Source organism: Medicago truncatula, chromosome 2, assembly GCF_003473485.1.
Source record: "Medicago truncatula cultivar Jemalong A17 chromosome 2, MtrunA17r5.0-ANR, whole genome shotgun sequence".
Classification (NCBI taxonomy): domain Eukaryota; kingdom Viridiplantae; phylum Streptophyta; class Magnoliopsida; order Fabales; family Fabaceae; genus Medicago; species Medicago truncatula.
Window position 1 is genome coordinate 46,769,353 of NC_053043.1, and position 27,470 is coordinate 46,796,822.

At 34.3% G+C, this 27,470-nt stretch overlaps 3 protein-coding genes across 4 annotated transcripts; 2 read left to right on the forward strand and 1 right to left on the reverse strand.

Moving 5' to 3' along the window:
* The first annotated feature begins 16 nt into the window (after window positions 1-16).
* LOC25487843 (cell division cycle protein 48 homolog) lies at window positions 17-4,908 on the forward strand. The gene is made up of 9 exons (XM_039831127.1): window positions 17-45; window positions 168-339; window positions 1,450-1,678; window positions 1,837-2,603; window positions 2,788-3,009; window positions 3,123-3,194; window positions 3,279-3,560; window positions 4,020-4,379; window positions 4,547-4,908. Exons 1-9 carry the CDS (start codon window positions 17-19, stop codon window positions 4,838-4,840), a joined length of 2,427 nt encoding a protein of 808 aa, XP_039687061.1. The 3' UTR covers window positions 4,841-4,908.
* A 702-nt stretch (window positions 4,909-5,610) lies between these two features.
* LOC25487844 (phosphatidylinositol N-acetylglucosaminyltransferase subunit A) lies at window positions 5,611-10,015 on the reverse strand. 2 transcript variants are annotated; one of them, XM_024777326.2, is made up of 8 exons: window positions 9,663-10,012; window positions 8,364-8,942; window positions 7,723-7,877; window positions 7,431-7,521; window positions 7,147-7,263; window positions 6,770-6,873; window positions 6,252-6,342; window positions 5,611-6,160 (listed from the first exon to the last, which is right to left on the reverse strand). In XM_024777326.2, the coding sequence occupies exons 1-8, from the start codon at window positions 9,786-9,788 to the stop codon at window positions 6,080-6,082; spliced, it is 1,344 nt and encodes a 447-aa protein (XP_024633094.1). In that variant the 5' UTR covers window positions 9,789-10,012; the 3' UTR covers window positions 5,611-6,079. The 2 variants fall into 2 exon arrangements, 1 of the variants encoding a protein (XP_024633094.1); XR_005644215.1 differs by lacking the exon at window positions 5,611-6,160 and having other exon boundaries at window positions 6,686-6,873; window positions 9,663-10,015.
* Window positions 10,016-17,627: 7,612 nt separating this feature from the next.
* LOC25487846 (P-loop NTPase domain-containing protein LPA1 homolog 1) lies at window positions 17,628-23,893 on the forward strand. The gene is made up of 8 exons (XM_013609888.3): window positions 17,628-17,851; window positions 17,957-18,102; window positions 20,193-20,524; window positions 21,124-21,205; window positions 21,383-21,808; window positions 21,913-22,650; window positions 22,783-22,896; window positions 23,160-23,893. The coding sequence occupies exons 2-8, from the start codon at window positions 17,959-17,961 to the stop codon at window positions 23,532-23,534; spliced, it is 2,211 nt and encodes a 736-aa protein (XP_013465342.1). The 5' UTR covers window positions 17,628-17,851; window positions 17,957-17,958; the 3' UTR covers window positions 23,535-23,893.
* Window positions 23,894-27,470: the final 3,577 nt, after the last annotated feature.

Here is a 27,470-nt window from a genome sequence, read left to right on the forward strand (position 1 = left end):
TCAAATTCCATCAACAATGTCTCAACCTGAATCATCATCGGACTCGTAAGTTAACTCTCTAATACACAAATTTCGATTATCAAGTTAACTCTCTAATACACAAATTTTGATTATCATTGTCCAGGGAATTTGTTTGATAATATTGAAGTTTTTGGTTTGAATTTCAGGAAATCTGGGGCTGGGAAGAAGGACTTCTCCACCGCGATTCTGGAACGTAAGAAGGCGCCAAATCGGCTTGTCGTGGACGAGGCTGTTAACGGTGATAACTCTATTGTCGCCATGCACCCTCAAACCATGGAAAAGTTAGGGCTTTTCCGAGGCGATACTATCCTCATCAAGGTAATATATTTTGATCACTACCATATTTACTATTCGCTTTTCCTCCAAAAATAGATGAAGTAAATTTCCAATTTGGCAAAGTCAAATGGTGTGTTACCAAGTTAGGGTTTAGGGTTTTGAAAGGAAGACTTTGGAGTGCTAAGTATATATTTCAATATATAATTGGTATCTCAATTTTGTTTGAAAGAACAATATGATACATGTGCATATAAGACTCCCCCGGTCCTTATTATAAGAAAATTTTCAAAAAAAAAAAATTGGTCCAATTGATAAGAAAATTTCACAACTCTTAAAGTGTATTTATTATTTAAAAGACTTTTATATCCCTCATTTAATGCTTCTCTTTTTTAACATTGGTGTGTGTATTTAATGTTTCACAATTTTTTACGAGGGTATATTTGTAAGAATATTCAAAAAGTTTCTTTAATTAATGATTGTATTGGTTTTGATGTTTTTTGGTTTTGTTTCTTATAATAAGGACGGTGGGAGTATCATGTTGTTCTTTTGTTTTTTTGTTTTTTTTTTTTTTAAATATGAAATGTTATCAAGATATAGACTTAAACCTTCAAAGCATTTTCCTCTAAAACCCTCCAAAAACCAACTCCAAACAAAGCATATAGGGTTTTGGGAAAGGGTTTTGGAGGGAGTACTTTAGAGGGTTAAGTGTAGGGTCTCTAACCAGTGCCCCGGTCCAAAAGTAAAAAAATTGTCTTGGAAATATAAACTGTTACTTTTGGTCAACTAATTACTACACCACTTTTCAAGCGTAATTACCCGGCGAATTACCCGGCGAATTGCCTGGGTTACATATATTTATTATTTAGGTTATGTATAATATTTATTTAAAATAAATATGTCTCATAGATAATAATAAAATGATTTTTTTTTACAAAGTTAATTAAATGATTTATTAACATCTATCTAAAATATAAAATATAAAAGGTCCTAATTGTATAAGTTGAAATGATAATCAAGAGTTTGTGTTTAGAATGAATATATATAATGGACACATGTAAGAACAAAATTTCGTATATATAAAATTGTGATCATATAATACTTAATTTCAATGTTAAAAAAATATTTGTTAATGTGGTTTATGTTGTGTTGCAGGGAAAGAAAAGGAAGGATAGTGTTTGTATTGCTCTTGGTGATGATACCTGTGAAGAGCCTAGGATTAGGATGAACAAAGTTGTGAGGTCGAATTTGCGAGTTCGGCTTGGAGATGTTGTGTCTGTGCATCAGTGTACTGATGTCAAGTATGGTAAACGTGTGCACATTCTGCCTATTGATGATACAATTGAAGGTCTCACTGGAAATCTCTTTGATGCTTTCTTGAAACGTGAGTTCCCACCTTTCATCACTTGGTTTTGCTAGCTTTGTCTAATCTTTAAACTTTAGTTTCTTAGAGGCATTATAATTTTACATTTTGAATATGTTATATGTATATGTTAATCTTTTTGCACAAGTCTTAACTTTTTTAATGTATATAATTTACAGCCTATTTCGTGGAAGCTTATCGTCCCGTCAGAAAAGGAGATCTATTTCTTGTGCGGGGAGGGATGAGAAGTGTAGAGTTTAAGGTCATTGAAACTGATCCTGGTGAGTACTGTACGGTTGCTCCAGACACTGAGATCTTCTGTGAGGGGGAACCTGTGAAAAGAGATGATGAAGAAAGACTTGATGAAGTTGGTTATGATGATGTGGGTGGTGTTAGGAAGCAAATGGCACAGATTCGCGAGTTGGTCGAGCTTCCACTTAGGCATCCACAACTTTTTAAGTCAATTGGTGCGAAAGCACCTAAAGGAATTTTGCTTTCTGGACCCCCAGGTACCGGAAAGACATTAATAGCAAGAGCTATTGCTAATGAAACTGGAGCTTTCTTCTTTTGTATTAATGGACCAGAGATTATGTCCAAACTGGCTGGAGAGAGTGAAAGCAATCTTAGGAAAGCGTTTGAAGAAGCAGAAAAGAATGCACCATCCATCATCTTTATTGATGAAATTGATTCTATTGCACCCAAGCGGGACAAGACAAATGGTGAAGTAGAAAGAAGGATTGTTTCACAACTTCTGACTCTTATGGATGGGCTAAAATCCCGTGCTCATGTTATTGTCATGGGGGCCACTAATCGCCCCAATAGCATTGACCCGGCATTGAGAAGGTTTGGTAGATTTGATAGGGAAATCGATATTGGTGTTCCAGATGAAATTGGGCGACTTGAAGTCCTTCGCATACATACCAAAAACATGAAGCTCTCATATGATGTAAGTTGGGCATTACATATTACTTAACTTTTCACATATGTTGTTCTATTTTGTTCTCTGTATTTTCTTTTTTATGGTTCCATTCATTAGTCAAATTCACTACTATTTATGATAGTTGCAGTATTAATAAGGTTTTTCAATTTCCTCAAATTTTCAGTTGCTCATTTACGATTTTACTCTGTAGGTTGATTTGGAGAGAATTTCAAAAAATACTCATGGGTATGTTGGTGCTGACCTTGCTGCTCTTTGCACTGAAGCTGCTCTACAATGCATTAGGGAGAAGATGGACGTCATTGACTTAGAGGATGAGACTATTGATGCTGAAATACTAAATTCCATGGCAGTTACAAATGAGCATTTGCATACTGCACTTGGAACAAGCAACCCATCAGCTCTACGCGAAACTGTTAGTTTTTTTATACGACTCCTATATTTAGAAATCATTAGTTGATTACTTGATCAGTCAATGGGTCATTCCTTTTTTGCTGTCTGTTTTCTTACGAATGTCTGTATTAACAGGTTGTTGAGGTGCCTAATGTCAGCTGGGAGGACATCGGAGGCCTTGAGAATGTCAAGCGTGAACTGCAAGAGGTCATAAATCTTTCCTACTACTTAATTACACCTGATTTCCTTACTAGTTTTACCTGTTTCTGATTTTGGTTTGTGTGTACGTAGACTGTTCAATATCCGGTTGAGCACCCGGAAAAGTTTGAGAAGTTTGGGATGTCACCATCCAAAGGAGTTCTCTTCTATGGTCCTCCGGGATGTGGAAAAACTTTGTTAGCCAAAGCAATTGCTAATGAATGTCAAGCTAACTTCATCAGTATAAAAGGCCCAGAGTTGCTTACAATGTGGTTTGGTGAAAGTGAGGCCAATGTTAGGGAAATATTTGACAAGGCTAGACAATCAGCTCCATGTGTCCTCTTTTTTGATGAGCTTGACTCCATTGCCACTCAGGTTTGTTTCTAGTTACTATAAACTCATGCATTGCTATGTTATTATGCTTTAACCATGGCTGCTACTCAAGTGAGGTATATATATATTTTTTTTTTTGAGATCATATTATTATTGCTTGTACTCTGCTGCAAAATAAAGTATAAGGATATCAAGTTGAGCCCTGTTTGGATAAACAACTTAATCAAGCGCATATCATGTTGGCACTTACTAATAAGCTTTTTCTATATCAAGATAAAAATAAATTCAAATTGTTTCCATATAGGCTATTCTAGAGAGGTTATTGACATGTCATAAGCTCTTCCAAACAATCTCACAAGTGCTTATGCCAAGTAGATAAGGTCAAATAAGACAATACAAATAGGCCCTTGATGTTTTTTAGTATCTTTGTGATTGCATGCATCTCTTTGATTTCTTATTTCCAGCTTGTATTTGTATATAACCATTAAGTCGTTCTTGTAGAGAGGGAGCAGTGTTGGGGATGCTGGTGGCGCCGCTGATAGAGTGCTAAATCAACTTCTGACAGAAATGGATGGCATGTCTGCCAAAAAGACTGTGTTCATTATTGGGGCAACTAACAGACCTGACATCATTGATCCAGCACTTCTTCGGCCAGGCCGTCTAGATCAGTTGATCTATATTCCTCTACCTGATGAGGATTCCCGTCATTCGATCTTCAAGTCTTGCTTGAGAAAGTCACCGATCGCGAAAAATGTTGATTTGGGAGCATTGGCTAGGCATACTCAAGGTTTTAGTGGTGCAGACATTACAGAAATATGCCAGCGAGCATGCAAATATGCTATAAGAGAAAACATAGAGAAGGTATGTTTTTGGCTAATGGATGTATACTTCTTTTATTCCTTAGAACTTTGAAAGATGGAACTTTCTGATTTGATGAACTTGTGCTTGCTAATATATATACAAATATGAAACTGACTTGATGAATCTCTTCTGATAATGTTTGAACTAATATATTGTTGTGGTTACAGGACATAGAGCAAGAGAGGAAGAGGAAGGAAAACCCTGAGGGCATGGATGAAGACTTGGTAGACGAAATAGTTGCAGAGATTAAAGCTGCTCATTTTGAGGAGTCCATGAAGTATGCACGTAGGAGTGTCAGTGATGCTGATATACGCAAATATCAAGCATTTGCTCAGACTCTACAACAATCAAGGGGATTTGGAAGTGAATTTAGATTTTCAAATACCGCAACTAGTGCTATTGTATCTGACCACCTTACAACTACTACTGGAGGGGCAGATGAAGATGATCTATATAGTTAGGTTTTTTATGATGTGTTTCTAGACTTCCCTTTCAAATGGGAAAACTTCAAGTCTGCTATTTATTTCACACTATTAAGTTTAATTACCATAAATTGGCTACTACCTTTTATTTATGTTTATATTATGAATTATTGATGATATTCTTTTTAGTATAAATTGACCAACAACCTTTTATATTTTTTATTAAAAATTGACCAACTTAGCAAGTGAAATATCTATCTTAGATAAAATTTTAAGTTTTTCTTTCTTAATTTGAAAAAAAAAAAAGGTCTAACACAACTTTCTCAACTTGCATGGTATGGTATATTTAGGTCCGATTATTATAGATTAAAATGAATGTGATTTTGACATTGAATGATTTGTTTATCGTAATAAAAATTGCATTTTAGAAAGAAAAAAAAAATAGTTCGTTTGGATACAACTATACAAAAGGAATTTTGTTAAAAAATTACTTCAATCTTGACACTTATTTTCTTGCTCCATGAATTCTAACGTGCATTCCCTCTGTTTTTAAATATAAGCAAAATTGACTTTTTAGATTCATTCATTTATATGTACCACATACATCATCATTAAATGAATGAATCTAAAAAGTAAATTTTGCTTATATTTAGAAACGGAGGGAGTATCACCTTAAATGTGTATGCTAAAACTACCATCATAACTTGTACTTGTACTTATTTTCCTCTTAACACATCGACTCAAAATTAACTTCACTCCAAAACTTGATTATAGTGTAAAGCAGCAAATAATTCCTTTTGCATGGAATATGTTGAGAATTTAACATCTTTAATTGTTCATCTAATGTGACATTTCATGCAAGCTATTAGTTTATTGACCAATCTGGCATTTCATGGAAAAAGGGGAGGGGGGATATTCTTCATTAATGAAAAGAGCTAGTGCTTCTAGATGCTCTTGTACCCAAAAAAATATCAGAACCTTAATTTCACAGACTAAATTTATGTGTTTAACTACGAAGCTCAACAAAGTAATGCTAAAAACATTGACATTAACACTAACACAGCCTTCCGTGGTTCTCTACATGGCAAGTGCATCCGGACTCCATTCTCCAATTCAGACACATCGGTATACGGCATCAAGATCTAGTGATTATCAGCTTTAACAAGATCTGGGAACTGAGATGAAATGCAGCTACTAGAAACACCATCAGTATTCTTCTTCATTTCAGATTTATGAGCAAAAGAGAACTCCGTGGAACACCAAAATACGCCATTAATATCATTGTGTATTTTCCAAGATTTCTTCATCGCAGTTGCGTGCAAGAGTGAAATCCGGCACCTCTTCAATATCATCTGCAGGCTAATAATGGAAATATACAAGTAATACAGTTACGAAAATCTGAAACATAATCATACAGAAAATGTCGCATACATCCAAGACCACTGCCTACCTGCCATAGTTCCAATAGCTTCCATAACAGATAACCAACAGTCATAACCAAGCAAAACAACTTTCCTGCCCACGCTCCACAAAAGAGGTATCTGAAGAAAATAGAGAAAATCGGCGTTGGTAGCTGCTCAATTCAATACAACATACATGTTCTAAGATTAAACTGACATCAATCTTTGAATAAAGAGAGGAAGATCTATATATACTTAATAAGATTCATGTTTCTTCTTCTAAACTAGGTATTAGTTTTACACTTGAACTACTATACACATAGAAAAGAATTGTCTTGATTGTAGTGCTGCCAAATAAAGATCCAAAAAATACATTGCTTTACCATGTATCAATAAGCTTTTTTTTCTTTCGGACAAGTCAACAAGCCTATGTTAAAGCAGGTAAAATAATGTTTTGCTAAAGTAAATAGCAAAAAGACATAACTTAATAAATGTAGACTTGGGATTACAACTATGTACTGCATATTGCCATTATTGTCAAGTTGAATTTGTGATGTTCAGATTATACCGTGAGAGACGCTCTAGTAGATTTTGATCGGAACACTTCAAAGCACGGTCATACACAATTTCAGTCCTTTTGGCAACATCGTTCCAGTCATAGAGCTCCCTCACCTACAGAAAACACAGACAAAAAGGAATTAGCTTCCCCACGAAATGTTTCAGAAAAGAACATTTGGGGTGTGTTTTGGAGGGAGGGCTTGGAGGGTTAAATCTATATTTTGATATATACATTTGTTTTATTTTTTAAAATTAAAAGAACATCGTGATTAATGATCATCTAATTGTTCAATCACACTTAATTGATTTAAAAAATTGTTTTATAGTGTCCTCCTCTCCAAAACCCTCAATCCAAACATACCCTTAAATTTTAAACAGAAAACTTACTCGATTATGCATAACTTGTGGATCAATTTTTGGCAGCATATGTATGGCCTTTTCTATTGCATACACCATATCACTGGGATCAGGTTCTGCCAAAACAACCATGTCATCTGGCAAAACCTATACAGCAAAGAATTGCATCTATATCAAGCCTCTATAGGATAGCATTCCAAGATTGTAGAATTGGAAAGAACCCAAAGTTCTTAAACAAAATTCTAAGACACACTGTAAATTACTATGTTCTCACCCCGAACAGGCATAGAAGCAAAATATGTTGTACTGCCTACCTCAGGAACTCCTCCAACACGTGTGCTGACTGTTAACAATCCACAACTAGCAGCCTCTAATATAGCTATGCAAAAAGCTTCCGTTAAGGAACTGAAACAATACAAATGTTATCAAGACTAAAAATAGATGTGTACAATAACTGGTGCTGACGTTAAAAACCCCAACGTCCCATCACAGAAGTAAATTCAAGCTTCAATAACTGTTCAACTTCCATGTTGAAGCAGAAGAAGAATAAACTCACTATTGTAAAGCTTAAAAAAAAAGCAGAGAAACATGTTAAGGAAGCTGAACCTATTTAAGAAGATATGCCCACGTATCAGAACAGATCGGACCTGTGCATGTGGCACAGCTCCCAACATTTCAACTCGGTCTTGTAAAGAATGTTTTTCTCTCATCTCTTCCAACCGCACACGCTTAGCTCCATCACCTCCAACAATGAAACGAACCTTCAAACAGATATATAAGTTATGCCTTTGAAAGTTTACAATTAAAAAAAAAATTACTTAAATCCATTGCTGTGGCATTATTTATTTCTATTGGTGCAGTTTTAGTACAGGTCAACACCAAAGACGGAAGGTCGTCTTGAATTAGTCTCTTCTTCGACATGACTAAAATCAACTTTCTATTTCCATCAAATATGGAACACACTTATTAAAGCATGTTGCTTGATGAAAATCCTTGCAAAACTTTTAAGTATCTAAATTTATAAAAACAGATAGTATTTAACAGACAGCATGAAACAGCCCATATGCTGCATACGAAAGCATCTTTTACTTGCATAGAGCATCAGGGCAAGCACCACAGAAAATTCACCAAACAAAATATTTGTAACTATAAGAACCATTATGAAAAGCCAAAACATTCCAAATGGGGTATGCAAAATTTCCTAGTTATGCAAGACAAAAAAACAGACAATGCTTTTATCAACTCACATTGGAATGTAACCGGCATACTTGCGGGATGACTTCGACAAGCAAATCTACTCCCTTCCGATAAACCAATCGGCTGATAACAACAATAACAATCTCTTCCAATCTTCTTGGACAATCCACTGCTGGTGGCGTGAACATGGGAGTATCAACGGCATTAGGTATTACAAAAACTTTATCTGGTGGCAAACCTGACCGTAACACTGTGTTTTCCTTGCTTGTGTGAGAAACACATATGGCTTGAGTCACATCTGCCAAGGTAAACTGCAACACCTTGTTCATGTGAATGCTTCCAGCATCAGCAAAACCGTACAGAGAATGATCTGTAAACACAACCTTGTATCCCATGGTTCTTGCATGCATGAGAGTTTCATGACAAAATGTCGAAAAGGCTTGGTGTCCATGCACCACTGTAATTCTTTCTCGAATAAGAATCGTTCTTATAATTGGTAATAACCCATAGATGGTTGGAAACGTATTCTGCATAACAAATGGTCTCCATGGAACATAGTATACTTTCAGACCACCAGTCATATATCTGACCCCAGATCGATTTCCATAAGCATGAGTTGCAACCACCACCTGAATTGTCATTTTTCATTGAATTTCACATTACTACAAACAAAAAACCTAAGCATAGCTAACAACATCCAAGTCTTTTCCCACCATGTCTAGTTGACTAATCACACAATTAAATTGTTATGAGTTAGAAGAAAACGTAAATTGCTCTCACATTGCAAATTTAAAGTCTGTTTGGATTGACTTAATTGAGCTTATCTATTGTTTGGAAGAGCTTATGGAAACAACTCATGGCATGATCATAAACTGTTTTCACTTTATTTTCATAAGCTCTCTAGTATAGCACTATAGTTTATGAAAACAATGTGACTTTATTTTATCTTTTTTCATAGAAATAACTTATACATAAAAACTTAAATGATAAATACTCATCTTAAACGCGATTAATTAATGGCATAATTGAATATTTGAATGTAATCACATTTGTTAATGTCGGACACTTGACTCAGCTTCTATTAGAAGTGTCAGTGCTACAAAGATTGTTTCTAACCATAAAAAAAGGAAATGAAATTAAACTCCAGGTAAGCTAAAAAACAACTTAGGGACAGACACGTGTCATAAGCTATTTTTAGAAGCACTTGCAGAAATTCTGATGTAATAATATAAATCTCTAAATAAGAAGATCTTGGAAATCCCTAATAAATCCAAATAAGTTACTAAATATAACGTTAGCAAGCTATTACTACCTTAATTAGAAAAGAATGGTAAAAATGGAAATATAACCTTGTGGCCTAAGTTGATCAAACATTGAGAGAGATAATAAATGTGATTTTCGACACCACCAAAGTTAGGATAGAAAAAATCTGAGACCATCAAGATTCTATGCTTTCGTCGATCATCAGTGCTCATTGTATACGTGTGTGTGTCCCTCTTCACATTCCAATGGTTGCTGTAACAGAAGAAGTTGTTCAATTTCACCGATGATGAGAGACGAGAAATAGGAAGCAATAGTGACTACGTGGGAGGCTTTGAGGGTGATGTGGTTTGTTGTGGAGTGGAGTGGAGGGGATCTATGAGAAGAGACCAGCTTTCTAATATTGGACACTTTGTTAAATTCATTCGTTCATTTATTACCCTTGATCTTATAAAGACAAATTATGTCAAGGGTAATAAAAAAGGTTTTATAAAAAAGGTAAGTAATGGAACTCAAAACATGTTTTATAACAAAAGATAAAAAAAAAAAAAAAAATCAAAAAGATCTTATAATTAGAGAGGAATGTAATATTTTATATAGTACATTTTTTAATTTGCGTAAAATGGTTAAAAGTCCTATCATGAGAGTGAGGGATTGTATAATATTGACTTATTAATGACGCACGTAAAATTAACTAGAAAATATAATTGAAAAAACATTAATAGTATTGCATTGAAAATAAACGATGCCACTTTATTTTAGATTACATTTTTTCTGTTGAACTTGTCACTCTTTCTAAAATGGAGAAACTGTGTATTCAACAATATCATTAAATATGTTTTGCTTGGTAAATGATGTTGAATATTGCATATGTAAAAGGGGTGTTTGTTGTATAGGGTGTTGCTTGTGCGTTATGGTTAGGAAGGGGGCGAATTAGAGATGGTGGAACAAGGTGATGAAAATTATGGCAAGTGTTGGTTTAGGAGTGAGTAGTTAGTTTGATGTAATGTGGGGCGTTTGTTAGATATGAGTCATCTATTTTATTTTGGTGGAATCATTGGTTGAAAGGAGATTTGTTGGGCGTTAGGTTCAACCGTCTTTTTTATTTAGCTGAAAATAAATGTGTGACGGTTGTCCAGATGAAGGTGCTCGGTTGGAATATGAGGGTGATGCTTGGAAGTGGAGGATACAATTACTAGCATGAAAATAAGAGCAAGTGGGGGAGTGTTGCGAATTCTGGAGACCTTTTACTTTGCAGGGTGAATTAAAGGACATGTGGTCTTGGGGGTTGGACTCAACTAAAGGATATATGGTTAGTGGAATTTATCATTTGTTGTCATCTGAAGAGTCTTGTTGTCAGTCGAGAGTTACGTACATTATCTGGAACAAAGTTATTCCATTGAAGGTAACTCTTTTCGTTTGCCTTTGTTCCGTAGTCCAATCCCTACGAAGGATCATTTGATTGATGTCTGCATTATTCCAGTTATTTCTCATATGGGTGCGAGTGGTTGTGGAAGCATTGAAAATGTTGATAATCTCTTTTTGGATTGTGATTTCTTTGGCAGTATCGAGCCTTTGTTGGCGTGTTGGTTAGGCATGGTTTATCACTTTTCGAAGAGTGTGCGTTCTTTGTTACATCTTATTTGGTTATCTACTGTGTTGGGTAATTTGAAAGAAAGTAAATTCTCGCATCTTTCGGCACAAGGAAGAATCTTTGCAATCGATTGTTAACAAAATAAAGTTGTTTTCTTATTGGTGGTTGACGGTGAAATATAATAATTTCGTTTTTGACTTTCATTCTTGGTGGCTTAATCCGTTCTTACATTTGAGAGTCGTCATTTAGTTTGTTATCTTACTGTTTTTTTTTGTTGACATTGCTTCTCATTTGAGTTGTTCCGATTAAACTTGTTTTGAGTTTTATCGTGGCGCATCTTGTGCCGGGTATAACTTAGTGTATGTTGTAAGGCTAGAAATGAGTCGAGTCGAACTTGTCTGAGCTCGATTCGATAAGAATTGGTTCGGCTCGAAACTCGACTCGAGTTCGATACGAACCATTTTTTTAACTCAAATTTGGCTCGTTTAAAGTTCACAAACAACTCGGTTCGGCTCGATAGGTTTCAATTTGTTTTGTCGAGGAACACAATTCAATTTTTTTTTGTTTTTGTAAAAAAAAGCATATCAAGTTTTGCTCGATAGGTTCAACTCGTTTGCTCGAAGAACCCAATTCAAATTTTTTTTTTGTTTTTGTCAAAAAAGGTATAACTTGACCTTTTAATTCATTTAATAAAAAGAAAAATTAAACTAATATAAAACTGTTGAGCATGTTGGTCTTACGACCACTAAAAAAAAAGTAGTAGAAACCTTACAATTACTACCGTAGTGCTATGCTATCCGTACACACAAGCTTCTCTTTTACGATGACTCCTCCTGTCTAATGTTTGTAAATTCACCGATGTAGGACTTAAGTTTAGTAGAAAATTCCTAGTGACATATTTCATAAGGTTGAGACACACAAGTAAAATACGTTTTTGTCCCTGTCGAGGAATTCAAAAATTAGCTGCAGTTAATTGTCGAGGTACATCGGTAGTTAACTGCCGAAAATTTGTTATAAGTATAGAACAGACATTGGAGTTTCCAAAACTGCATTGTTACATTTTTGATTCTCCTAGTGCGATTTTGAGCAATTTGAAGTCATTCCAAGCCAATTTCAATCACAAAAACAAGTCAGTTTTTTGAATCCTATTGCATTGTTGTTTTGTGGTCAAATTGTTTTTTTTTTTTTTTTTTTTGTTAAATTTCGATTATATAGGTTTTATTGATTTTATGATATCTTAGGATAGTTTAGGTTACAATGGTTAGAATTGTTAGAGAACTTTTATTGAATTGTTAGGTTTACGTTTTGATGAATCGTTGTAGAATTGTTTAGGTTTAGGTGTAGGTTTTGATGATAGTTTAGGTTTAGGTTTAGTTTTTGATTTTACGATTTTATGGCATTGTTGTTTAGTTTAGGTCTTGATCGTTTTTTTTTTTTTTTTTTTTTTAATGTAGATATGTCTCAGAATCATAATCAGAGTAAAGTTCAGGGTGATGAGAAGAACAAAGAAAAATTGCCTATGACATGACACGAAATTGTTTGTGATGGTTCCGGAAAAGAAAAAAAAGGATTCGAAGGTGCCGGTGTACAATCAGTCAAGGTTGAGGAGGAGCGGGAGGACATGCTATTTTCGTCCTTAATCAAAACAAGGTGCCCCATGGACTGTAGCAGGCAACCCGATTCACTTGTGTGACTAGGAAGAATGAATGTAATGGCTTTTAATGCCTAATTGTTTTGGATTTTTTTATGTTTTATTTTTGTGTCGCGCACATTTTATTTGACATTATGGTACTTAGAATAAAACCGCATTTGGAATAATTTCGATTAAAGTCGCGTTTTGAAAAATTGTGTATTCGAATAAAAACTAATTAAATCTAACGTGAATTCAACTAATTAAAATTGCGTAATGAATAAATAAATTCGAAAAGCGAATAAATAAGATAATTATTGTTCCATTCAAAACAACATGTATTATGCATATTCAACTATATATGTTATCCAACTGCAACAATTATCTTACCCTTGAATGGGGCAAATTTAAACTTGCTAAACAGCAGAACTCCAGCATGCGATGAGCATTTTAAATGATGGTATTCAAGTGTCAAAAGAATGAGGTGCATTCCTTGACACTTGAATGACATCGTTTAAAATGCTGGATTCCTGTCGTTTAACAAGTTGGAATTACCTCATTCAAATGAAGACAATTGTTGCAGTTGGACGTTTGTACCTCTCAACTACAACAATTGTGTTACCCTTGAATGTGGTAAATTCAAACTTGCCAAGCAGCAAGACTCCAATATACGACCGACATTCCCAATGTTCCATTCAAAAGATTAAATTCTTGTTAGGCTGGGATTAAATGATGGTATTCAAATGTCAAAAGAATGAGGTCCATTCCTTGACACTTCAATACCTTCATTTAAACCGGCCTAACAAGAATTTAATCTTTTGACAGGAACAATGGGAATGTCGGTCGAACATTGGAGTCCTGCCGTTTGGCAAGTTTGAATTACCCCATTCAAAGGAATACAATTGGTGTAGCTGCAAGGTGCATTCATTCCGTACCTAATGACGATCTTCTAGCGGAATCAAACTTTTGATGATATCTTCAGTTGATCTCAGCAACGTCACCCGCATATCGATCCACTAGAACATGTCGTGCTCCCAGAACATGCTCGTCACGTTTTCGTCGTTCGTTAATTCCACCCAAGTGGATGATACTTGATAGATAATTGGCAAGTGTACCAATAACTATCGAAGTAGTAAAAATATCGTTCCCACGAGGACTGTGTTAATTTCAATTTAGCAATAAGATTAATATTTAGGATGTGTAAATTATTTTAGTGCCTGAGGCAGTAGTTTTGGTTTGCATAAAATAATAAATAACAGGAAATAAAATGGTTTGATAATTGGATCAAAACAGATGATCAAGCCTTTCGAATTCTCTATTGCTCACTGTGAGTAATTTGCCTCTCTTCTCTCTCAAAGAAATTAACCTAGCTTGACGACGGATTAACTAAGTGGTTTTGATCAATCTCTTGACACAAAACCCTTTCCTAAGTTATAACCTTTTAATCTCTTAAACCGATTGAATAATCGCGGAAGCATGGTGAGAACGTTAATTCATAAGTCATAATCCTCAATTTCCTATCTCTAGGTTCCTATGTTGAATTAAACAGAATTACTATTTCAGGATTAAAAGCTAGGGTTAGTAGTCATTCAATTCCTAGCATCAATTTATGTGATTGAAAGAAGCTAGGGTTAGTAGTCATACAAACAATCATAAGAAAAGCATTAAGCACAAATAATTCTGAATAAAGACTAGGTTTTCATTGATGTCAAAGAGAGTTCTTAACAAATTACATGGTTCACAGATCACAAAGATTCATCTCATGGCTTAATCAATCTAAGAGTTCAGCTACTCATAACTAAACAATCAAATACATAGAAAATAGTGAACATACATAAACCAGAACCAACTATGAGTTTGGTGAGATCCAATGCGTGTTCTTTTAGCTTCCTGGTGTCTTCTATGCTCTGTTTTTGTCTCCAAAATCGCCCCCCTCTCCTTCCGATCGCATTTTGCTTTTATAGACAAAGAATTAGGGTTTCAGAAAAGCCCAAAATCGTGCCACGTTTCGAGACCATCGTGGCACGATTTGCTCATTAATCCTACGTGGCAGCAAATTTACTCAACCATCGTGGCACGTTATACGTCCATCGTGCCACGATTTTTCCAGCATCTTCAGGTAAATTCCACGCTTCAAACGTGCCACGATTCAGGTCCATCGTGGCACGATTTCTCCAGTAAATTCTTGCATTCTTCTTCAATTTGTGCAAACTTCTCTTTTATGAATCTTGAGATGATTTAACCATGTATACAAGCAATTGACTCTCTAAGTGCCATAAAAATATCATTAAAAGACCATAAAAATAACATAATGACGACTGTCATCAATACTCTCCCTTCGTCGAGTGTTGGACGTTTATACCGAACGCGTTCCACCCTCCTTGTGTCTCTGGGGTTGACTCCTTGGTTGAATTCAGTCAGTTCATCCTTGAGACCTCTTAACGTTACACCAAGGCACCGAACCTTCAACCTCTGAGGTTCTCCGCCGTTGAATTGTGCATGAACGTCGATCCACCCGACCATTGTTTCAAATCTACACAATAAGAAATTAAAAAAAATCAATGAAAAACTCATTCAAACATTTCATCAAACACTTAATGTGCAAATTATACATAGACTCTAAAAATCATAAAAATAACCCTAAAATTATAAATCATATACTCTTACTAAAATAAAAAATTAATCATATACTATAACATACATAAATCATTCAACTTATGTTTAACATAATTTTTTTTTGTTATAACGTAAAATATAACAAAATTATTCAACTTATATTTACTCTTAAATAAATCATATACTCTTACTAAAATAAAAAAATAAATATAAAACACCAAATTAAAATATAACCCTAAAATTTTAAACTATAACATAAACATCATACAAACATTTTAACTAAATTAAGCAATTAACATTTACTCTAAAAATGAATTATACTATGTAAATCTACTAAAAAACTAAAATAAAATAAATCAACTCAAAAACTAAAAAATAAAAACATTTATAACAACTAAAATGTAAGTTAATAGCATTATAATTACTTACTTGTGATTTTGTTGAATAAATTTGGATGGATTTTTTAGAGAGATTTGAATTTGTTTTTGGAAGATGAGATGAATAATGGATGAGAGAGGTTCTTCCAGATTTGTAGCAGAAGATCCTCGGCAGTTAACATATGTTTGGTTAAAAGCTTGCTGACCGTCCACATCGAGACTAGAACAACCCCACAAGTAAGAGAGACGCCACACTCTTACCCAAAATCTTAAGGCGATGGGTTTATGGGTTCTCTTACTTATAAGGTGTTCAACCCTTACTTTTCTATCCGATATGGGACATATAACTCACATTTGCACACAACACTCCCCCTCAAGTGTGAGTCCATCTATTCATCATGCTCCCCCTCAAGCGGAAGCTCTTGCTTGTATTGCAGTTGCTGGTTTCTCCGCAACGGACCGACACTGTACTGCCGTTGCTGCTTTCTGCGCATACGGACCGGCTACTTCGGTCGTACCATTCGTCAAATGGGACTCTGATATCACTGTTGAGTCACTGGCGGAGAAGTATACACTATTAGATTTTTTTTCTTTTTCTTTCTCTCTTTTATTATAATTATTGTTAATTCTTAATTAAATTAGTAATAATTCCTCTAAAAACAAAAGTACTTGTAATAAATTAGATATTTTGTCTTTTGATATTTAAGCTTGTACTTTACCGATTTATATAAAACTAGTATATATATATTATCGAGTCAGCTTATGAACCAATCGAGTCGAACTATATATAACTCAAATTCAGCTCATTTATTTAACGAACATAATTTTCAGCTCATTTGATTCATAACTAAATTCAACGAGTCAATTATCGAATCGAATTCCGAACTATTATTGAGTTGGTTCGGTTCATTGCCAGTCCTAGTTTGTGGTAATATATTATCATTTTAGCCTGTTATAAAAGACAATATAATTATTTACTACCTCCGTCCCTAATTATAGGACCCTTTTGAAAAAATAATGGGAATTAAAATAGTGAATATTTGTATTAAATATGTTTGTAATTAGTATTGTTTTTACAATTTTATCCTTTAAGAGAGAGATGATTTATGTTTTCAACATGTTATTTATTGTTGATTGAAGAAAAAGATGTATAATTAATAGAGGCATGTATGTAAAGAAATAATTAATATAATTGGAAATAGCAAAGGGTCTTATAAAAAGGGAAAAAAAAATTCTTAAAAGAGTTTTATAATTAGGGACGGAGGTAGTATTTATTTTTGTCCAAGTAGCATAACATATACTCCATCCGTCCCTAATTATAAGACCCTTTTGAGAATTTTTTTTGTCCCTTTTTATAAGACCCCTTTGTTATTTTCAACTATATTAATTATTTCTTTACATACATACCCCTATTTATTATACATCTTTTTCTTCAATCATCAATAAATAACATGTTGAAAACATAAACTAACCTTCTTTCTTAAAGGATAAAATTGTAAAATCAATAGTGATTACAAACAACTTTAATACAAATATCCACCATCTTAATTCCCGTGATTTTGGAAAAAATGTCTTATATATAGGGACGGAGGGAGTACTACATACTTATATTTATATTTATATATTATTTTAAGAAAAAAAGTAAAGAGTATTAAATTATATTTATTCCATTCCACGCTATGACGCAGCAGGCAGCACGCTTCGCTCCGTTGATAGTTTCCCGTTGGAATTCTCCTCACACAGTGCAAAGGTCAAATCCGTCATCTCATATCCTACAAAACATAATTTTCATTTTTGTTTTGACTAAACATTTTTATTTAAACCGATTGAAAAAACGAAAAAGAAAAAATATAGTAAAAAAAGAGATGCAGCGTGAAACATCATAGAGAGAGCGTGTGAGTAAGAAGAAAATGCAAAAATCGCTAACACCAAAAACAACAATCATCAGCATTCAAAGAAAACCGCATTTTCCAATGACGGATCCAAATCCCTAACCCTAACCGTTTTCTCTCTCTGATCCAATCCAAATCCCTAACTCTCTCTCTCAAAACAACTCTTCAGGTTTGTTTTCATTCTCTCGTCATTGCAATTTGCAATGATCTTTTTCTTTTTTGTTTACCGAATTTATTGTTGAATTGTTGAATCTGGATCGTGTTGTTGTTACAGTGATGGCTGAGAAAATATTGTATATGGTGGTGGTTGATGAAAGCGTGAAGTTGAAGGAAAATGAGAAGGAGTCGTTTCGTTATACGCGTCCTGTTTTACAGAGTACACTTCAGCTTATGGGATGTAAAGCTCGTCATGCTTTCAAGGTTCAAATTCTATTTCATCATTTTGTTTATTATGCAAATTACATTGTTTATTTTCAATTTCATTGTGGATTATTTATGATTGTGCTTTGTTTATTCATTGATAGATGATCGGTGAAGTGAGTGTTTTAATTTTTGTTTGTTCGTTTAAATTCGTTGATTTATTGGGTTTTGTACTCATTTGTTTGCATTTGTGCTTTATCTATCAACGAAGAGTAGACACTAGACATAGACACTACACTTGGACACCGATAATAATTTGAGAAAATGACATAATTCAATGTAATTGCACGTGTCAATGTCGTGTTGGTGTTGGACACTGGATATGCCTTCAATCAGAAGTGTCTATGCTATAGAGTTATCTATCATTAGGTGTTCTTCTACAGCATGATTGAACTACAGCATGATTGAATTGACTTTGATGTTTTTGTTTGTGCTGTGGTTTTGGACTGTGTTTATTTTGGCAGGAATGCAGTTCTTCCTTGGCTTTTATGTGTCTGTTTCCATTATTCAACATTGTAGCCATGTGAACTATTTTGTTATCTTGTGGTGTGCCTATGGAGATATTGAGCCGGTTTGGATTGGCTTATTTGAGTTTGTCTACTACTGACATAAGTTTTGTGAGATTGTTTGGGAGAACTTGTTAAAATAGCTTATGACATTGTTCATAAGTTGTTTTCAACTTATTTTCATAAGTTCTCAAGATATCTTATGAAAACTGCTTATAACTTTATGTTATTTTTGCTATAGAAATAGCTTATACATAAGCGCTTACCATGATAAGCGCTTGCGCTATGAGTTGCAAATAAGATGTTTATCCAAACAGGAATGTTTTGTCTATTTTATGATCATAAAACTATAGATGGGTTTAACATGCACATAAACTGTGGCCTTTTTCTTCATTTTTTGGTGTTATTTATTTGTTTAAGTGAAAGAATAATTGAGTTACACCGTCAAGTAACTGCTGTGGCTAAAATTTAGACCCTTCTTTTTCAGTTTTGTTAAACTTCAAGGGACCATAGGGGATATTTTGTTTGTACACTTGGTGTTTAAGTTTTGAATTTTAGCTTCAACTGCTAGTGTCAAGCTGAGGTTCAATCACAGTCAAATGTGACTTGTCCTGTTCTTGCCGCGTGCCTTCTTTTGAACATTGATTGATTGAGGTCATTATTGTTAAAGAGGGAATTGAGGATATGTTTCCCTATTAGGTTGGTTACAAATTACAATCTATGATAAAATCCAATTAATTGTGGTATATCGTGATTTAGGTTTTTAATTATTGCCTGACATCTCTTCCAAGTGCGCAGTTGTAATAATACATGGCCCACCAATTATATGTGGTTCAAGGTAGGCCACATAAGTCCTGGAAAAAGGACAGCGAGGTTGACTTGGGTAGACCTAGATAGGGCACATAGCTCGATTTGAACAAACAACACCCAGCCCCCAAGCCATAAGCCTGAAAGGCGAAGTTGGTTGTTTAGTCCTAGAATACAAACTTTGTCTAGCCGGGAAGGTGCAACTTCACTAGAGAAATATTTGTTGCACATAATAAAATGAAATACTTGTATTTTTTGGGCGGTATAATATGGTTTGTCGTCAATTTTGACGCCATGGAACTACCAACAAATAAACTGCTGCCACGGCATTATGAAATGGTGGATTCTGTGCCGATTGCAACAGGCCGCAACATCCATTATATCTACCATGTTTCCGCTGCCGGCCTCATGCCCACAGCACTATATTTATACAGCAGAATTTTAGCCATAATCTGGCATCCGGCATTAATATCAGTGGTCATTACTCACTATTTTGCATAATTTACTTGATATCTTGTATATCTAAATGATCTCTTTATTGATTTGAAACTTAATCCTCATGTTTCTAATAAATTGACTTTTCCTCTTTTCAGATCATGCTATTTATATTGCAGAATATTAAACATAATCTTGCATCTGCCATTAATATCAGTAGTCATTATTCATTATTTTGCGTCTGCTAATTCACTTGATATCTTGTATATCTAAATCATCTCTTTATTGAATGTTTGAAACTTAGTCCCCGTGTTACTAATAAATGACTTTTCTTCTTATCAGATCAGCAGAAGGGTTTTTGAACTCACAAGGAGTGGGAGTTCTACTGATGCTTTCAAGTCCGAAGGAATTGTTTTATCAGGTTTCGATGCTTCTAAAGGAAATGTGAAAAAAGATTGTCAGGAAGCTTCTGCTTGCTCGAGGAAAACGGATGTAGGCAACCACTTACTTTCAGGGAAAGATAATGGAAGTAAGAGCGTGCCATTTGAGTTGTATAAAAGGCGTACAACTGTATTTGTTAGGAGGGAAACTTTTTTAGATATTGTCTGTGATGTTCTGGCTGAGTACAAATATGTGGGTCCAAACCAGAGAGCAGACTTGATGCTAGCTTGCAGGTATTTATATCTTTTTGACAACTATTTTGATAGAATCTGAATAGAAGTAAAATATAAATTCTTTTGTTGTAGTTTACGGCATCTGCGCCAATAATGATTTTCCGTATTTTTTCTTGTGGTTGATATTTTTAAGGACCAGCTAGTTTGTATACTTTCACACACATTTTCAAATCCATATACTTCGTTTTGCCAAAGTGGACAATATGCGGAATCTGGATTGATTTGCAAGAAGCTTGTAAAAAGGAGAATTTGGAATCTGGATTTATGTGGAATCTCAGTTTTTCAAATCATAGGCAAGCCAATTTGATTCTAGTTGGCGGGTCAAACAAATTCACTCTATTTTTCTGTTTTTTATTGTAAATATTTACTACCTCCGGTTCTGTTCTATTTATCAATAAGCTCTTGATAAGACTAAATGTTCCTTCGTGGTTATTTTTATAGAAAATATTTTTCCCTTCTGGGTGAAATTACTGAATCTCAACATGAGCACAACATATTAACATTTGAAGTTTAAAATTTATACCTATAATTTGTCACCATTTTCAAAATGCAGTACAATTTTCCCATCTTGAATAAGTGACTATTTTCTTTGATGGCAGGATCCGAGAACGGAAGGAATCTGTGACAGTGCTTTTGTGTGGAACTAGTGGTTGTGGGAAATCCACATTGTCTGCATTGCTGGTATATTTGCATATATAAGTAGTTTTTTTTTTTTTGCTATAACCAATATGTAGGGCCAGTTTTACTTAGTTTGTGGCAGGATATGTAATTGCAGTGACTAATAATGAAAATGAAACTTACTACCATGTATATCTTTACAGTTTAATAACTCAAGTTCTATTTATATCTTTACTTCAGGGAAGTCGGCTGGGAATCACAACAGTTGTATCAACTGATTCCATTAGGCACATGATGAGAGGTTTTGCTAATGAAAAGGAAAACCCCTTGTTATGGGCCTCTACCTACCATGCAGGCGAGTGCTTGGATCCTGTTGCTGTTGCAGAAGCAAAGGCAAAAAGGAGAGCGAAAAAGATGGCTGGTGTATCACAGTCACTACCTAAGGATGAAGTAACTGAAGGTCACACCTCTAGCAAATTTGATATACATACATTGGAGGCGGGCTGTGGTGCGACTGAACGGTTGAATTCAAAACAAATGGCTGTTGAAGGATTCAAGGCCCAGAGTGAAATGGTGATTGACAGCCTAGATAGGCTAATCACTTCATGGGAAGAACGGAAAGAGTCCGTTGTTGTTGAGGGTGTTCACTTGAGTCTCAACTTTGTTGTATGTCTCATTCTCTTGGGTCGTTCAATACTTCTTGGATTCTTTTGTACATAAATTGTATTGCTTTCATTTTCACATTACAACACTAACTTAATGTCATGCAGATGGGACTTATGAAGAAACATCCTTCAATCATACCCTTCATGATATACATTACAAACGAGGACAAGCATATGGAACGATTTGCCGTACGTGCAAAGTATATGACCCTGGACCCTGCTAAAAACAAATATGTAAAGTATATCCGAAATATAAGAACAATCCAGGATTATCTCTGTAAGCGGGCTGACAAACATTTAGTTCCCAAAATAAACAATACAAATGTTGACAAGAGTGTAGCAGCCATCCATGCTACCGTGTTCAGCTGTCTACGTAGGCGGGAAGTTGGGGAAAAGTTATATGATCCTAGTAGAAATATTGTAACTGTTATTGATGAGGAATATAGAAATCAATGTGCCGCCGATTCTTTGAGCTCAAAAGGAATGTTTCAATTGATCCAACGACAAGGTTCTTCAAGGCATCTTATGGCTCTTGTAAATACTGATGGGTCTGTGGCAAAGGCTTGGCCTGTTAATTCATTGGACTGTAACGGGAAGCCTGTTTGGGGCAACGGACAAGAGAATGAAATTGGAAGTCCAATGTATGGACCCTTGCGAATTGGAAAGGCAGAACCTGTAAATCTTCAGTTTGGTTTTTATGGGATCAGTGCTTGGCCCTGTGATGGTGGTACAAGCCGTGCTGGAAGTGTTGATGGGTCAAAAGCTGATGAGACTGACACAGGTAGTAGATACGTATCCTCCTGCTGTAGTTCACCAAGGATGTCTAATGGACCTTCAAAGGAGGTAATTTGGAATATTTTGTTTATCTTTCCTTTCAAACATGAAAATAATGGCTTGTTTGTATCAAATGGGAAGATATCAATTAAAATTTATTCCCTTCATCTGATTTCCCCCCCTTTTTGCCATATGTTTTAGCTCAAAGAGGATCTTTCAGTGCATGGTAGTGATGAAGAAGAGATTGACGATCAATTAGAGGCGGGCAGTGATGATGATTTCAGTGACGATGGTGACAAACATATTCATGAGGAGGTAGTGTTAAGTTTACCTATCTAAAATGCATGTATATTTAAGGAAATATACCCAAATTCAGAGTCTCAACCATTTGGGTTGCTTATGCTCGCAAAGGCAATGAATTGATGCTTGATGCTGAATTTATTATTAAAAAATTGTGAATGCCTCAGTTGCCTTGTGTATATTTATGAACTTTTGCAAATACCATAGCTTGATTGAGTTATTATGGTATGGAACTATCTTTGATTGATTTCTAATATATACTTTTTCATGTTGTGCAGGTAGGTTCAGTTGACGAGGAATCAACCAAGTCTGATGAAGAGTATGATGATTTGGCAATGCAAGATGTGCCTGAAAGTGGATATTGGTCAGATGATGATGAAGAGTTCAGGAGTAAAGTCGCTATTGGTCAGGAGGACCTAGGAGCTAAAATGCATGGAATTAAGTATCGTCAAAACCTGGATCTCTTCCTTAGAACCAGAAGTGAGCCCGTACCAGAATCCTTATGCTCATATTCCTCTTTGCTTATGGAAAAAGCTGAAAGGCGACTGCCACCATCGGGAAAAGCTAAGCTGAGAAAACGTTCTCTTAGTATTTCGGCTTTGGGAAAAGGTAGTTCCACAGTCCAGGATCCGATTATCTCTGGTGCTCCTTAAAGGTAGTAGGATACCCGTTCTTTATTCAAATTCTTGACAACTATTCCAACTTTTCGTCCTATGTCTTTTGGCTTGTGGAACTTTGTTGCTGTGTCTTAAGTCGACCCGCTGTCTATAGTAAGGTCTCTTGAGTTTATATCAAAACTATTTTGTTTTGGTATAGAGGAGCTACTTAATTCAGATTGAGAGTTGTGAACACTAGTGAGATTTTGCTAACAGTCTGTACATTGAAATTGGAAGAACAAAAATGCGCTCTTCTAATTAAGATGCACAGTTGCGGTTTTATTAAACAATCAAGTTTCTGTTAAACCGAATGCTCAACTTTTTTCCAATCTTAGTCTCAATATTTTGGCAATTAATTAAGTGCATGTCAGATTTATTTTCTTTCCTTCAAATGAAACCTTTAGCCTCAAACTTGTTCAATTAACTTTTGACATAATTTAAGCCATATTTTAAAATCAATTTTGGCCACTATCTCTAGAGCTAAAAATATTCTTCAAAATAGGGTTGTGTAAGAAATGCAGTTGAATCCGGTTCTTCTCTAATATTAATGGATCAAAAACATCTTTTCTTGTCTCAAAGCGAGTCAAGTATTTTATAAATACTAAAGTTTGCATTGTATATTTTTTGGGTATGTTAGTTGTTAATTATGTGACGTTAGTAGCCAAAGTTAGAAACCTGAATCTCCTTCTCAAGCTCCTTCGGATGCTCAACTCAACCATTTGAGCTACGCTTAGCAGACAACCACCATATTTAACCAAAATATTTAGACACATTCAAATTTAGGAGGACTTTTATGTCTTTTCCTATATTACATTAAATTAAATGACTACAAATATTTTTGTAATTGTTATGATATCCAATTTTAGCAGACCGTAGTCTTCACAAATGTTTTTAGAAAACAATCTTGTTTGTGACAGTTTTGCATTCTCTGTGACTGATTTTTCTTATAAATTGATGGAAAGATTGACATTGCTAATGACATTAAGGTAATCTTTGACCACACCATTAAAATGTTTGGTTTATCCAATAATATTAGGTTATTGACTATACTTATAATATCGATGTTGAATTACATGCAATTTTGCTCATAGTTTGGTTCTGATCACTTGGGATATTGGAGTAACGGTTTTAAGGAAGCCATTTGTGAATCTAACTGCAAGACTATCTCCAATCTGATAGAATCTGAGTGTAAGGAATAATCCTATATACACTCATCCTTATGCTCCCATCATTCAATATGTTAGATCCTTTATGAATGCCTCTAATTGGAACCTACATTTTCAACAAACCTTATGTGAAGGGAATAATTGTGCAGATTTGTCCCAAATTCGTGACAAGTTGGATTCTAGAAATTAGAATGCATGTGGAATCTCTACCCTCTACTCTCTCTGGTCTCTAGATTTTTTTTTTTCAAGTAGCCTAGTGGTTAGAGCTCACACAATTTAATTGTGGAGAAGTAGAGTGTCCGGGGTTCGAACCCTGGCCCCTGCATATAAAATGCAATATCTCTACCAACTGAGCTAAGATCACGAGGATGTCTCTAGATCTCTTCTATCACACGCTTTAGGAGTTTTTTTTGGATATAAATCGGTTATTCTCCGTTCGCAACTGCGAAGACTAATCTCTCGAGCGTTGTGCAACCCAAGGCTGAATTCGACTCAGGACTTTGGTTAAGTTAGAAGAGACCAATTCCATCTCACCTAAGCGCTCTTAGATACACGTTTTAGAAATTTAATAGGTTAGATTTAATCTCGTTTGCTTTTTTTTGTTTTTCTATTGGTACAAAACAATCTCGCGCTAATATCTATTCGAGATATCTTTATTTTTTATCAAGTACTAATTATGTTAAGCCAATGCTCATTTCTTAGCCATGTGGTGTGGGTTGTGTGGTTACAAGGAACACTCTACTATAGATGACCAATGATTTGCTGATAGAGATTAGTGTTGATGATAGTTTGCATTTATGACATGTAAAAACATTATATTAAAAGTAATCATTAAAAAAGTTATACAAAATTATTTACATCATATCATAAAACTAAAACTAATGAAATTAGATATCGAAAAATTAGCCTTAAATTAAAGTATAAAAAGTTTTACTATTCCAAATAGATATTTTGTTTTTGCTTTTGCAAGGAGATCGTATCTGCATGGGTCCCTAGATAGTCCTTGAGTTGCATGTCTGCCACATATACACCACTATGGTATTGGCATAGCCATACGCAGGGACCATAAGGTACGATACTTTGGGACCAAAATCCCCTCCCCCCTAATAATAATAACCAAAAGAGAAAGAAAATGAGCCACTATAGTTGGTCCACTACTCAAATTCATTTGAACTTTCTGACTTTGAACATAATAATAAACATGTTTTAATAAATTTTATATTTATTTTTCATTAATATAAAATTTATTTTTCATTAATATTTTTCATTTAAAATATTTTTGAAAGATTTATATTAGATGGGTCCTAATTTAATTGTCTTCGATAGTTTATAAATTATTCCTCTCATTCGTTTGTTGTATTAATGAAAAGTAATCTCCCTTCCAAAGTTGTTCTACGTTCATGAGACCACAACCGCTTGTGTTCACCTCACGGTGATGATTTCATGGCAGCTGCCATAAGCTACGAAATCGGACTTACCTCTCATGCACTAAGTTGTGCCTCCAAAGACACAAATTATAATTTTCTTTATTTTAATGTCTTACTCTTGAGTATGAAAAAATCTAACATGTTCTCCGCCGAAGATTAATCACTATTAAATGGTGGTAGATACTTCATATCTATAACTCTTTGTATCTAAAAACAAAAACCATCAAATTAATCCCAATAATATTAATGATAATCTAAAAACAAAAATCATCAAATTAGTCACAAAAGTATTACTATCGCTCCAATTTAGTGACTAAAGTACATAAATATAACAAGTAGTATTTGTCTCGGTCAAAAAAAAAAAAGTAGTATTTGTCAAAACAAAAATAATAATATAATAAGTAGTACTTAAATTATATAAATTTTTTTTAAACAAGTTAAATTGTATAAATATTTGTTAATTTAGAATATCCTATTAAGAGTTTACAATGATTTAAATGACGAACTCTCATGACTATAAATTGACGCATTTCATATAGTTTAAACCCCTACTTCTTATTTCTATATATTTTTGAGACTGAATTTGAGAAAAATACACTTTAGAGACTAAATTGATTAATTATTCTTTCAACTATACTTTAGACAAAAAAATCAACAGGCTTCATCATTTCTACATGTCACGAATCTCATCAGAAACATTTTGTACGGAAGTATAGAACTCATTCAAACAAAACATTATAAAGCATCCTACTTCAAATATGGATCATTGATAATGGTTTAGATTCTAGACAGACTGAGTGAAAGTAATAGTATATATTTAAACATTGGATGATGGAAGCAATGCAGTACATGGTGTAGAGGCATGTGATTATGTTCATCTTGACGCATAAAGTTACCCCAACTTGTGTTAGTCATATTGGAAACAGGGAAAATTCACCTTTTTGCATCTTTTTGAAAATTAGAATAGAAGATATAGGTTTGGTGTATAAATGGCAAGCATCTAGTCTAGCTAGTTGTTCTAAAAATAAGTATTGATCATTAATTAATATTATTAAATAAATTTTAGGTCATATTTACAGGTGTCCTTAAGACACTTAAAGAAGAAATAATTGATATGATTTTATGTAAAATGATCTTTTTTTTTTAAAATTTCAATGTGTTAATAGACCATTCAAAAAATAAAATTTTCTCTTTAATTTTTTTAGCAAGTGCGCAATTGTTAGCATTTTTCACAAAATATTATTGTCAAAAGATAATTAATTTGTTAGAAACATGAGTGCCGAATCAAACAAAAATTCAACATGACTAAAAAGAAAAATAATGAATCTACGAACAAATTA

What these genes read in the sequence shown, in the direction of transcription:
- LOC25487843 (XM_039831127.1), top strand. Translation starts at nt 17, where the DNA reads ATGTCTCAACCTGAATCATCATCGGACTC. An exon ending in CTTTGATGCTTTCTTGAAAC is followed by an intron (nt 1,679 to 1,836) that starts GTGAGTTCCCAC and finishes TATAATTTACAG; the next exon opens with CCTATTTCGTGGAAGCTTAT. An exon ending in TAAGAGAAAACATAGAGAAG is followed by an intron (nt 4,380 to 4,546) that starts GTATGTTTTTGG and finishes TTGTGGTTACAG; the next exon opens with GACATAGAGCAAGAGAGGAA.
- LOC25487844 (XM_024777326.2), bottom strand. Translation starts at nt 9,788, where the DNA reads ATGAGCACTGATGATCGACGAAAGCATAGAATCTTGATGGTCTCAGAT. An exon ending in TATGCCGGTTACATTCCAAT is followed by an intron (nt 7,878 to 8,363) that starts GTGAGTTGATAA and finishes ATCTGTTTGAAG; the next exon opens with GTTCGTTTCATTGTTGGAGG. An exon ending in AGCTATTGGAACTATGGCAG is followed by an intron (nt 6,161 to 6,251) that starts GTAGGCAGTGGT and finishes TTCCATTATTAG; the next exon opens with CCTGCAGATGATATTGAAGA.
- LOC25487846 (XM_013609888.3), top strand. Translation starts at nt 17,959, where the DNA reads ATGGCTGAGAAAATATTGTATATGGTGGTGGTTGATGAAAGCGTGAAG. An exon ending in GACTTGATGCTAGCTTGCAG is followed by an intron (nt 20,525 to 21,123) that starts GTATTTATATCT and finishes CTTTGATGGCAG; the next exon opens with GATCCGAGAACGGAAGGAAT. An exon ending in ACTTGAGTCTCAACTTTGTT is followed by an intron (nt 21,809 to 21,912) that starts GTATGTCTCATT and finishes AATGTCATGCAG; the next exon opens with ATGGGACTTATGAAGAAACA.